At 43.5% G+C, this 11,748-nt stretch overlaps 1 protein-coding gene across 1 annotated transcript; it reads left to right on the top strand.

The window, feature by feature from the left end:
• The first annotated feature begins 2,388 nt into the window (after nt 1–2,388).
• Nucleotides 2,389–11,539, top strand: apcdd1l (adenomatosis polyposis coli down-regulated 1-like). Its single transcript, XM_077603947.1, has 4 exons — nt 2,389–2,718; nt 8,084–8,255; nt 8,391–8,910; nt 9,437–11,539. The coding sequence occupies exons 1-4, from the start codon at nt 2,664–2,666 to the stop codon at nt 10,208–10,210; spliced, it is 1,521 nt and encodes a 506-aa protein (XP_077460073.1). The 5' UTR covers nt 2,389–2,663; the 3' UTR covers nt 10,211–11,539.
• The last annotated feature ends 209 nt before the right edge of the window (nt 11,540–11,748 follow it).

The raw sequence follows: 11,748 nt of genomic DNA, 5'->3' as shown, positions 1-11,748 counted from the left end.
GCGTTTATGTGGCGCTCTAATAGGGTGCCGGACATGCCGTCAGAACTTTTTCCGCCCGGCTAATAAAATCGCACACTCATGATGTGTTACTATAAGTCAGTAGTTTCAAACATGAGGTCCCCGGGCCGGAAGTGGCCTGCTAGGGGGTCCGATTCAGTCCACGGGGTGGTTCTGCCTGACGGGCACTTTGTAGCTCATTCCTACTGTCCGTACACAATTCAAGTGCGTGCACTACTGCACTTGGCTCAATTTCCTATCCGGAATCACATTCGTTCATTTGCCCCCTTCCGTCAAAACAGCACCTTCGATGGCAGCCAACGAATTAATAGCAAACCTTGAAATGCCCCAAAACCAACAGGAAGTAACCTGGAAATGCCTAAAAATCAACAGGAACCGACAAACGAACAAGAAGCATCCCAGAAAATCCCACAAAATCAATAGGAAATTTACCGGAAATGACCTGGGAGTACGCTAAATGACAAGGAAGTGATGCAACATCAACTTGTTGCCCGCTATTGCCAATGATAGAGGTCTCTGAACTGCTTTATCCTCACTAGGGTCACAGGGGTACTGGAGCCTATCCCAGCTGACTTTGGGCCAGAAGCGTGGGACACCCTGAATTGGTGGCCGGCCAATCGCAGGACACAACGAGACAAACAACCAATCACGCTCACACTCATACCTAGGGGCAATTTAGAGTGTCCAATCACCCTACCGTGCGTGTCTTTGGAAACCGGAGTACCCAGAGAAAACCCACGCGGGCCCGGGGAGAACATGCAAACTCCACACAGGTGGACCGACCTGGATTTGAACCCTGGTCTCCCACTGGGAGGCCGACGCGCTAACCACTCATCCGCCGGGCCGCCCTGATAGATGTCCAATTCACTTAAAGTGGCTGTGGATGTTCATCTTTCAGTGCCATTAAGTTACCTTTTTATGGTCAAAAATAAATTGGTCCGGCCCACCCGAGATCTAATTGGCATGAACGTGGCTCTCGAACCAAACTAAGTTTGACACCCCTGCTATAAGTGGAAAACGGTTGAGGTGGATCATATTTCTGTCTCTGCGGAGGCTAATGAGCGTGCAATTACACAGCCGGCCGCGCAAACGCATCCCGGGAAAACAAATTGAACAGCGGCATCTTGTTCCAGAATTTCCCCGACGCGCCCCGTGAGCCGCAGACCTCGCCGTCAACACTTTGGTCGACGGGAGGAGCGCTCCAATGTAAACTGACGATAGTGGAGGAAAAGTGACATCTGGACATCTCCGAATATGCATTTGAACATGTTTTGGGAGATTTCTTTTTTTGCCTTTTCATGCATGAAATATATTTTTACTCACACATTTAATCATAGGCTGCCATTGACGCTGATAAACGTCCATTCGATTTCAACTCACAGGGACTAACTAATGGGTTACATTGCCCTCCTAGTCAACATGGTTTGGATGTCTAGCAGCGTCAAAGGCAGGCAATTAATTAATTGTGTGCTCTGTATGTGTTGAAAACAAACAAACAAAATCATATTTAGTGCATGAAAAGGTAAAAAAAAATGCAGTATTGTTTGTCGCAGGGTCTGCTACTACTTTTACTCAAGTGCATCTTATATGTGGTTTTGTATAGGGTTGTTACCGTATTTCACGACTATAAGGCGCACTTAAAAGTCTTACATTTTCTACAAAATAGACAGGGCGCCTTATAATCCAGTGTGCTTTATATATGGAAAAAAAATAAAATGTGTCATTCATTGAGGGTGCGCCTTATAATGCAGTGCGCCTTATAGTCGTGAAAATACGGTATGGTTTTTTTGGCTATGGTCATCTGAAAAACTGTTGTGCTCACCTGTTGTTCTCCATTCTAGTATTGTTCCTAAACTGCCCTGCCAAAAATGCGACTTATACTCCAATGTGACATCCATAAGTAAAAATACACATGTATTTTTCCCCTCTCCATTGTGAATTGTTTGGTTGGTGCGGCTTCTACTCAAGTGCAATCGATAATCCAGAAAATACAGTATTATGAAAAAAAAATGACGTATACATTTAGATATTGGTCAGTCACCACCTACATCTTAACTTCTTTGCAATAGAGGCGACATAACAGAATCGGTGATCCCCAAAAATCTGGGAATGATTTGGAACAAAAAGCCTCCTCCTCTCCTTTATCATTGGAAGTCCACAAAAAAAAAAACATGTCTCCGCTGCCCTTTTAGCGCCTAAGCGCTCCCTCGAGCTTTCCATTTAGGAAGTTGAGAGCACCTCTCTCTCTCTCTCTCTCTCTCTCTCTCTCTCTCTCTCTCTCTCTCTCTCTCTCTCTCTCTCTCTCTCTCTCTCTCACCCCAGGATGCACACACACACACTGCCTCCACCCACTCTGGCATTTTACTCCTCCTCACATACACACTTGCTGCACACGCATCGAGTGGGAGCCAGCCACCGTTTGCGGATGCTCCACTCAGAGTTTTCCTAACAGAGCATGGAAGCCAATAAGTGGACATAAGAAGAAGAAGACAGATAAAAAGAAGAAGAAGACGGTGGTGGAGGATTACGAGACAACTCCTTGCAAGTTCGTGTCATGGTGAGAGGTCAAGCCAGTTTCCGCCGCTGACGGGAGATTCTCAAAAGTTTTAGGATTGAGAAAAATTGCTTGTTGAAAGCAAGGAGTCATGTTTGAGGGACGCTCGGCTCAGGCGCTAAGGGGGGTCTGCTTGATTTGGCAAGGTGAGTGGATCCCATTTTGCATCTTCACAATGTTAAACTAACGGTTTTTCCATTTTAGGAAGGTAGGAAGTGAAAATTTGTAGTATTAGGAAAAGTTTAAAAAAGAGACAGAAGTATGTATTGTTTTAATTGCTATGTTCGTGACTTGTGGTACGAATAGCAACGTTCATGAATTGAATTTATTGCCATCTACTAGAACACAGGTGGCAAACTCAAGGCTTGGGGCCAGATCCGGCCCACTATGTGACTTTGAGTGGCCCGCAAAAGAAAATTGTGCACACTGGCTTCATGTTTTAGGCAACAATAATAAGTATAAATAACATTACCCTAGTCCTTGATGAATAAATGAGACCTATATTTTTTTAAATCAAAATGAGAAATGAATACCAATTTGTATCATCGTGAAACTCCTAATTTTAATGTCTTCCCAGTTTTTTTGCAGGGAATGTTGTACAAATATCTAAGCTTGTAGACAAAGCAAACTTACAATCCAACTAACATTCGCCTCCAACTCTCCCTGTCCAAACTGCTTGGACACCTCTTGCCTTGTCAATGGCACTGAAACCCGATCATTCGAATCCCCAAATTTGGCCAGGATTGTGTCACGCACAGACCGCCGTTAATCACAAGGAAGCAATTTGTCAGCATTCAAAGGAAAACATGAGCTCGTGTTCGTGAATAGTCGCTCTGTGTTTTCAAAGAAGAAGAAGAAGAAGAAGAAGGAGACGACTTCTTCTTCTTTTTCTTGAACGGCCGCTGCCTTGGAACAATGGCTGCCTGGGAGCAGGCGAGCGTGGCCCTGGAACTAATGTTGCTATTATGGTAAATGGTTGGAATAACAGGAGGCGGACATTACGGAGCCCCCTCGCATCGGGGTGACGGCCCGCTGGCGGATAGGAGGAGACATCTGCCCAGGTGTAATCATCCAACCCGCTCCCCCCGGCCCCAGTGACGGCTGGCAGAATGTTTTCTTTTGGGGCCGCGCTGGAATGGGGACGAAGACAAGCGAGGTCGAGCCGGCGGACCTCAGAGCACGCGCGGGGACGTAATTAACGAAAACGCAGTCAGGTCACTCTTTGCTAGGGGAGGAAATCATTGGGCTCAATTTTACTAGTGGTGGAAATCAAGAATTCCACCAATGATACGACCTGGATTCTTCGGACGACAATGTGGTCATTGCCAGAAAAGGTCTATGTTTTGGGGAAAATAAATCCATTAAAATGACAGGAATTTTAAAAACTCACTATTCGATCGGCCCGGTGGCGCGAGTGGTTAGCGCGTTGGCCTCGCAGCTCTGGGGTCCTGGGTTCAAATCCAGGTCACGTCCACCTGTGTGGCGTTTGCATGTTCTCCTGGGCCTGCGTGGGTTTCCTCCGGGTACTCCGGTTTCCTCCCAGATTCCAAAAAAACATGCATGATAGGCTTATTGGACACGCTGAATTGCCCCTAAGTATGGGTGTGAGCGTCTCCTTGTGCCCTGCAATTGGCTGGCCACCGATTCAGGGTTTCCCCCACCTCTGGCCCGCAGTCAGCTGGGATAGGCTCCAGCACCCCCCGTGACCCTAATGAGGATAAAGCGATTCAGAAAATGAGATGAAACTATTCGATCGCTGCCATCCACCCAGTCAAACTGGAATGGACTTGCCAGACTTTACAATTAAAATGGATTTCGTGTCTATAACTACAAATGGCAATGAAAAAGTTAAGGGCTACAAACAACAAAATAATCCTAAAGTAATATTGCAGAAAAATACATATTCACAACTATAGTTCATATTTAGACTTAGACTGGTAAAATACTTGGCAGAACAAAGAGATGTGCAGTGACAAAATAAAAGTCAATAAATCACAATCAAGAGAGCTCAATTCATCATAGTGCATCATTTTTGTTATACGAATTAAAATAATCAAAGGTATATTGCAAAAAAATGTAAAGACATACAAGTCACAACCATACCACCACTGAGTGGGAATCGATCCCACGCTGCCTGCAGCAAAGTCATGCCAGTGAACCACTACACAAAGTCCACAAAATCTCAATCAAATAAATGTGTTCACGAGAACCAAATATTCAAATGTAATTCGATCGCAAGCTCATTTTTTCCTGTTCAACTTAAATGCGAAAATAAGTGTTTTCACTATTATCCCCCTTTTCTGGTTTTAATGTAGAATAGCATTGTAAACCGGACTGCAAAATCGATCAAAAATATGCCTTCCACAAACACAATTCGCACCTAAACTTAAATAACAAATGACAAAAGTAGCATTTTCTCTCCAAAACAGAGAATCTGTGATGACCTTGTGATTTAGCATTTTTTTAGATGTCACCACTTGCTCAGTTTGGAAAGAAAGTCAGAAACGAGACAATTTTGCACGATTGCATTTGCAGATTCCAAAATCTGAAAATAGTCTTGTCAGTGCGAACAATGATGTCTAATTATCCCCCGCGGGCCCGGCCGGCAGACACTGAAGAAGATTGCGGCTCAGCATGTACTTATTCTTCTCGGTACTATCACATTAGTTCCCAAAAATAACACTTTCTTTTGCCAGATGCGTGTTTTGCGTGGAAATGTACAAGCTGGAGTTCAACTGTTGAAAGGAAAAACAAGAACATTTACGACGCTAGTCTTACTCCCCTAAAAATTGCATACCACGCTGTGCGTGGGAATGTATTGCCGCAGTTTTAATGTGAAAACATGTTCGACGAGTGCTTTTCCAGCTTTTAAGAGCACCTGAACAAAATTTAAGTGGCGTATTTTATGGCTGCCAAAAATGATTATGTGGATCGTCGAGCAATCGCGGATTATTTTTGCCATTGCTTGCTTGACTAATCGTTTTATGAAAATATCGCAATAATCAGTGTGCTTTCATTGAGGATTACAGAAATGGAGAATATTTACTGTTAACTCATTGGCTGCCTTTGACTGGAGTAGATTCCCAGTTCAAATACATTTTGATGTTTTTAAATGGTAAATTAAATTTTTAAATTAGTAAATTAAGGGCGACAAGCAACAAAATAATCCAGATGTATGTTAGGGATGTCCCTAATCCAATCACATGATCGGAAATTGGGCCTGACCTGAGCATCTCAATTCAGGAAGATTGAAATCGGATAAAAAATATTATTATTTTTTAAATCAAATGGCTACAAAACAACAAAATAAGAAAAAAAATGTATGTTTTTTTAAAATCAAATTGCTACAAAAGAACAAAATAAGAAAAAATATACGTTTTTTTTAAATCAAATGGCTACAAAACAACCAAATAAGAAAAAAAATGTATGTTTTTTTTAAAATCAAATTGCTACAAAACAACAAAATAAGAAAAAAAAATATGTTTTTTTAAAATCAAATGGCTACAAAACAACCAAATAAGAAAAAAAAATATCTTTGTAATATTTTTGGAAGATCAGAATCAGGTGGAAAAATAACAAAATAACTAAGATGGAAAAAGATTTTGTCAAAATAAAATAACAAAAAATGTACTAAATTACTGAACAAATGGCCAAGATATCGGATTGGTACTCGGTATTGGCAGATTGTCAAAATCAGGTGACTCAGGTTAAAAAATATTCCTGATTGGACAACAACTACAACAAAAAATACAATTTTTAAAAGGAATCGTTTTTCCTCCTAAATGTTGTAACTAAGATAATCGCCAATTATAACATACAATTCGTCGTTATTGTGCATTTTGCAGCATCAATGCAATTCTTTGCTTGACAATTTCCGACTGCGAACTCAGTCGTAAAAACAGGTCATGCGCGGACAGGAGCCGACATTTAGCGTCGCGCTCTCACGTAAATAATGCAGGTCTCAGTATTAAATGGATAAAAGTGGGATGAAAAGACAACAAAGCCTGACCGAGGGGCCCCCCCGGCGGGCACATGACACGGGTTAGAAAAACAACGGCGAACTGCGGCGCTTTGAAAAGATCAACTTGAACTCTGCCTGATTTCAACAAATGAGGACAAGGGCCATCGTTTGCTTTACAAGGCCTTTTTGACAATAACATCTTTCAGAAAAGCATTTTCCCCTCAGACTAACACATGAAAGGGTTTACAACAAAAAATCATTTTATCTTCACATGTTAAGAGCCCTGGAAGGATTTAAAATAATAATGATAATAATAAAATAAAATCCTATTTAGAATGTGAAAGATCTAAAAATCTATTTTTCAAAGTTGTTGGTGCCTTTTTTGTCTTATTTCACCAGTTACGCTTATTCCTCATGATTTTTATTTCTGTCATTTGTGATAAAGAGTGCTTTTTAAAATTTATTTATCTTTACTTCTAAAAAATGGAAAAAAAACACAACTAACTTGTAACATATGTGAATAAATGACTAAAAAACACAATTTTAATGGGAATTCTGCCTCCGAAACATCACAGAGCAAAAAAATGACTGTTTGAAATGAAAAAAAAATCATTGAAATCAGAGTTTAAAAAAACACGTTTTTGCCACCTGAATGTGTAGAGGTTCAATCGCCTGTCTGTCTGTCTCTCTGTTTCCTATGGCTGACTGGCGACCAATCTAGGGTGTAGTCTGCCCTTTTGGATAGGCTCCCGCAACACTAAAGCTTTTTTTTTTTAAATATTCCCAACTCTTCCTTTGTAAACAAAGCCTGACAGTTGCAGCTGTTTCATTTTCTTCAACAAAGGCAGCACCTGTATCACATGCTGGCTGTTGACCTCCGACCCTCAGCAGGAAGGAGTTATTTATAGACTCGTCAGTGAGAAGAAGTGATTGTAGAAGCACGGGAGACAAGGAGGCGCACTTGAATGAGAAGGCGCTTTAGTGCAAATGCAAATCAATTAAAATGCTGCTTTGGGTCGGAAGTGAACTCCAAAACCCGCCTTCATTTTTCCTCCAAATTGAGTCGGGGCTCGCATAGATTACGCCGTGGTCCCACTTGCGGTTAACCGCTTTTTTGTAGCGCAATATATAAAAACTCTCAGTGAGCAATTTTGTCTCGGTAAACCCTGCTTTTATGAGTTCCCTTCTTTCTCTTTGGGTTGTAAATGCAACCGTATGCACGCAAGATCATTAGGATAAAGGCTTCTCCAATGTCCTTCTATTTAAAACTCATTTGCGCCACCATACTGATCAACATTCAAATATATAAGCGTGGTAGGCCTAAATATGAATAAAAAATGAGGTAGAAAAGAGTAAAATAAGGTCAAGTAAGGAAAAAGACAAAAGTTGTGATAGAAAAAGGAAAACAACACAGGAATCACTTATGAATCATTCATAAAGTAGACATTAAGATTTAGTCCTCAAATTCCAACGCATGATAGAACTGCCAAATGGATCTTGATGAGATATCTCAATATCACGTGCTAACCATGACAATTTCTACTTCCCAGTTGCGCTGATGACTGCGACGGGGAGCACACTTTGGGAGCTGACCACTACTTCCCCCAGCTTAAGCGAAAGCCTGCCATGGCAGGCCAACTGCCGCTACAACCGCAATGAGGACAAAGTGAAAATTACATCGGAAAGTCCACCAAAGCTGGATGGTACCTGGTTGTCCACCAGGTAAACATTTGTCAAACCCAGGGAAATCTCCAAAAGCAGAACGATTAGGAGCTCCTCGCTTTAGCAATTTCATTCAGACGATTGTAGCATCGAACCAGGATCTCCGCCGATAACCTCTTATCCTCCTATTTTCAGATGTGAAGTTCGTGCAGGTCCGGAATTCCTCACCCGCGCCTACACGTTTCACCCCACTCGCCACTTCCAGGCGATGCAGCACTACTACGCCGACAGCGGATGTCAAAATCCCGCCTACTCCCTGGTTATCCGAGGAAAGCTGCGTCTTCGCCAGGCCTCCTGGATCACTCGCGGAGCCACGGAAGCGGACCATCACCTCAGCGGGGTGGCCGTGGTGGTCCACAGCTTGGCTGCCAAACAGAAGCTGGCCTCCAGGCTCCCCCCTTCCTGTGTGGCTCCGCACCTGGCTCGGCTGGTCCCCGGGAAGCCGCGGGACCTTTACGATAGCAGGGCCGGAAGGAGCTGCCTCGTGGCTATGGGCTTCTCTATGATGGAGCTGGATCTGGTGAGGGTGGAGACGCAGCACCACCAACACGGAGAGAAAATCCAGCGGCTCTTTTTGGGGGACATACACACTGACTGGACCCAAAGAACTCACTACCGACCTACAGGCTATCAACAGCCACTACAGAGCGCCATGGTGAGTTTTGAAAACGACCTCAACACGCTTGACATACGCAAATCACGCCCCCTTAGTTTACAAAATCTTCCAACACATAGCTCCTCCTCCCCTGCAAGTTTTTGTACAAAAAAAATCCAACACATCAACAAGGCCTGGCTCTAGAGGTGACTGTGTAGTTCCCTTCGAAAAGAGTGCTTTCAGCCAAAGCACCTTCTCCGTTCGTGCTGCACATACCTGGAACTCAATACAGATGAAGACACGTGAACCCCCATCTCTGAACCTCTTCGCCAATCATCTTAAAGCCTGGCTATTAGCCGAACAAAATTGCGATCACAACGCTGTCTAAAAAACTGTGCTATGTGTGTCTAGTATGTGTTATCGTTTTTCTTTAACCCACACAAGGGACTAAAGATGGAAAATAGCCATCGGCTACAATCTGACATATTTACATATATATGTTCATTAACATGAATATAAATATGTTCCTTAATATTAAATACATCAATCAAACTCAAACTAATGAAAAACTCCTTGATCTTTTCAGCATCATATCCATCCCTGTCCAGTGTGCGCCCTGGTGTACCGCTCCACCGAACAACACCCTCCAGTTCTGCCCCGCCAAACGCACCCCCCCGTTTCCCTAGCCGGCCACTGGTTTAGCCAGCAGTGCGAAACCCGTCCCACCGTTCTCTTTTTAACCAGAGAGTTCCATTTTGATCCAGAGCAACACGCGTGGGAAGGAATCTACCGCCACTACTCTGATTCTCTGTGCACCCAGAACACATTTACGCTAAAGGCTTCGGGTCATTACGCTCAGGGAAACCCTTCGGTCAAGGTACCGGGAGCCACGGAGTTTGTCTTCAAGGTAACCGAGGCGAGGGTGACGGCTGAAGACGAGTCCACGGCAAAGTTGTTGAACAGGACAAAGCTGGGGAAGTGCGGTCAGTCCGGAGAGTGGAAGGTTGGAGTGGAGCAAGATCTGAGCTCCACGCACGGATGCACGGTACTCGGCATCAAGCTGCCGCATAAGGAGTACGAGCTTTTCAAGGTGGAGCTGGACCACGGGAGACACCCGCTGTTGTATGTCGGGGAAAGGCCGACGGACGGTTCCAGTCCGGACCGTCCGTCGAGGAGAGCCACCTCCTTTCAAGCTCCCTTGACGCTTTGCAGCGAGGCTGAGGCGCAGGCCCCCGCTCGCTACGGTTCGGGGGTAAATGGCAAACAAGTTCAGCTGGACACTAGCGGGAGCGAGAGGCTGACACCCATCTTGTTGGTGGTCCTCGGACCTGCTCTGTGCAGCTGGATTTGGCTTCTATAGAGACTCAAACATTGGATATGCCATGTTCAATTCAATTCAATTCAATCCATGTTCTCCCTCATCTCAACACATTGGAGGGAGCTGAATATATATTAGAGTGGTACCTCGACTTACGAGTGCCCCAACGTGCCAGCGATTTTTCAATTACGCTCTGTCGCTTGCTTGATTATTATAATTTTTTTTTTGTGTCATGTTCTATGTGGTGGGCAAGATTAGGGTAGACGGTTTTTCGAGAGAAAATATTTTTGGGGCACCAAGTCAATTGCAACAAGCTGCTGTGGACCAAACTGAACCAACCTGGTTCCAACTCTTACCTAGACCAATGACTGCGATAGACATCAAATATAAACATATTTGCATACAACAGGGAACCAATTTTCTAAGGAAAAAAACACAATCCCAGTGGTTGAAAAATCACAGCGTGAATACCACGCTACACTGGTTAGCACGTCGGCCTCAGAGCTCCAAATCCAGGTTGATCCACCTGTGTGGAGTTTGCATGTTCTCCCCGGGCCTGAGTGGGTTTTCTCCAGGTACTCCAGTTTCCTCCCACATTCCAAAAACATGCATGATAGGCTGATTGGACACTAAATTGTCTTTAGGTATGAGTGTGAATGGTTGTCCGTCCCCTAGTGCCCTGCGATCGGCTGGCCACCGATTCAGGGTGACCCCGAAGTCAGCTGGGATAGGCTCCAGCACCCCCTGCGACCCAAGTGAGGAATAAAGCAGTTCAGAAAAGGAATGTATGAATGAATGAAAGTAAAGGTACCACAATGAATTTCTTTTCTCTATATGAACCCTTTTATTGGGCCTGTGATGTCGCCTTCAGTTTCACTTTAATGATCTACAATTCCAGTACTACTTAACAACAATCCGGCCTTAAAGCACAGATAGCATCATTACGGAATGGGGGTGGGCGGCGGGTTCTATTCCACTGTGGGAAAAGCTGTTTTCATGTCGTGTCATCATGACTGACAAGATGACTGTTGTCAGTAGAGCTCATTTAGAGCCAGGATTCAGTAGAACTAATGCACTTTGTACAGACACATTGTTTATCCTGGAAAGAGAAGCAGCCAACAAGCAACCATTTTGTAATCAGCCCTAACAGCTCCCATCCTTTAGTGGTCCAAGTCCACTTTGTGGCAGAAGATGTTCTTCTTATTTGAAAAACGTTTAAGCTTTCACTCTAAATGCAGCCAATGACTATTTATTTTATCAACATATATACTGATACGCTAAGGTTGTTTTTTACATTTTATTTTATTATATTTTAGTATGCGATACTAGAAGTCATGTATTTCTTTGTGCATTAAAAGTGTTTTTCCTTAACGTGTTTTCATGACTACATTTTAGACCGAAAATATCATACTTTTGTGAGATTCTGGCCAATTAGTGACGCAATTTGAACTGGGAATGATCACGTTACAGTGCTATTGATGGTAATAGATGTCAGTAAGTCTCAGATGGAATTATGGTGGAATTTTACAAACCTTTTTGGAGCGGGGGGCTTCCTATTCAGGAATTAGGCATCTATCACT

Source organism: Stigmatopora argus, chromosome 6 (assembly GCF_051989625.1).
Source record: "Stigmatopora argus isolate UIUO_Sarg chromosome 6, RoL_Sarg_1.0, whole genome shotgun sequence".
Lineage (NCBI taxonomy): Eukaryota > Metazoa > Chordata > Actinopteri > Syngnathiformes > Syngnathidae > Stigmatopora > Stigmatopora argus.
This window is presented reverse-complemented; position numbering and strand designations above follow the sequence as displayed.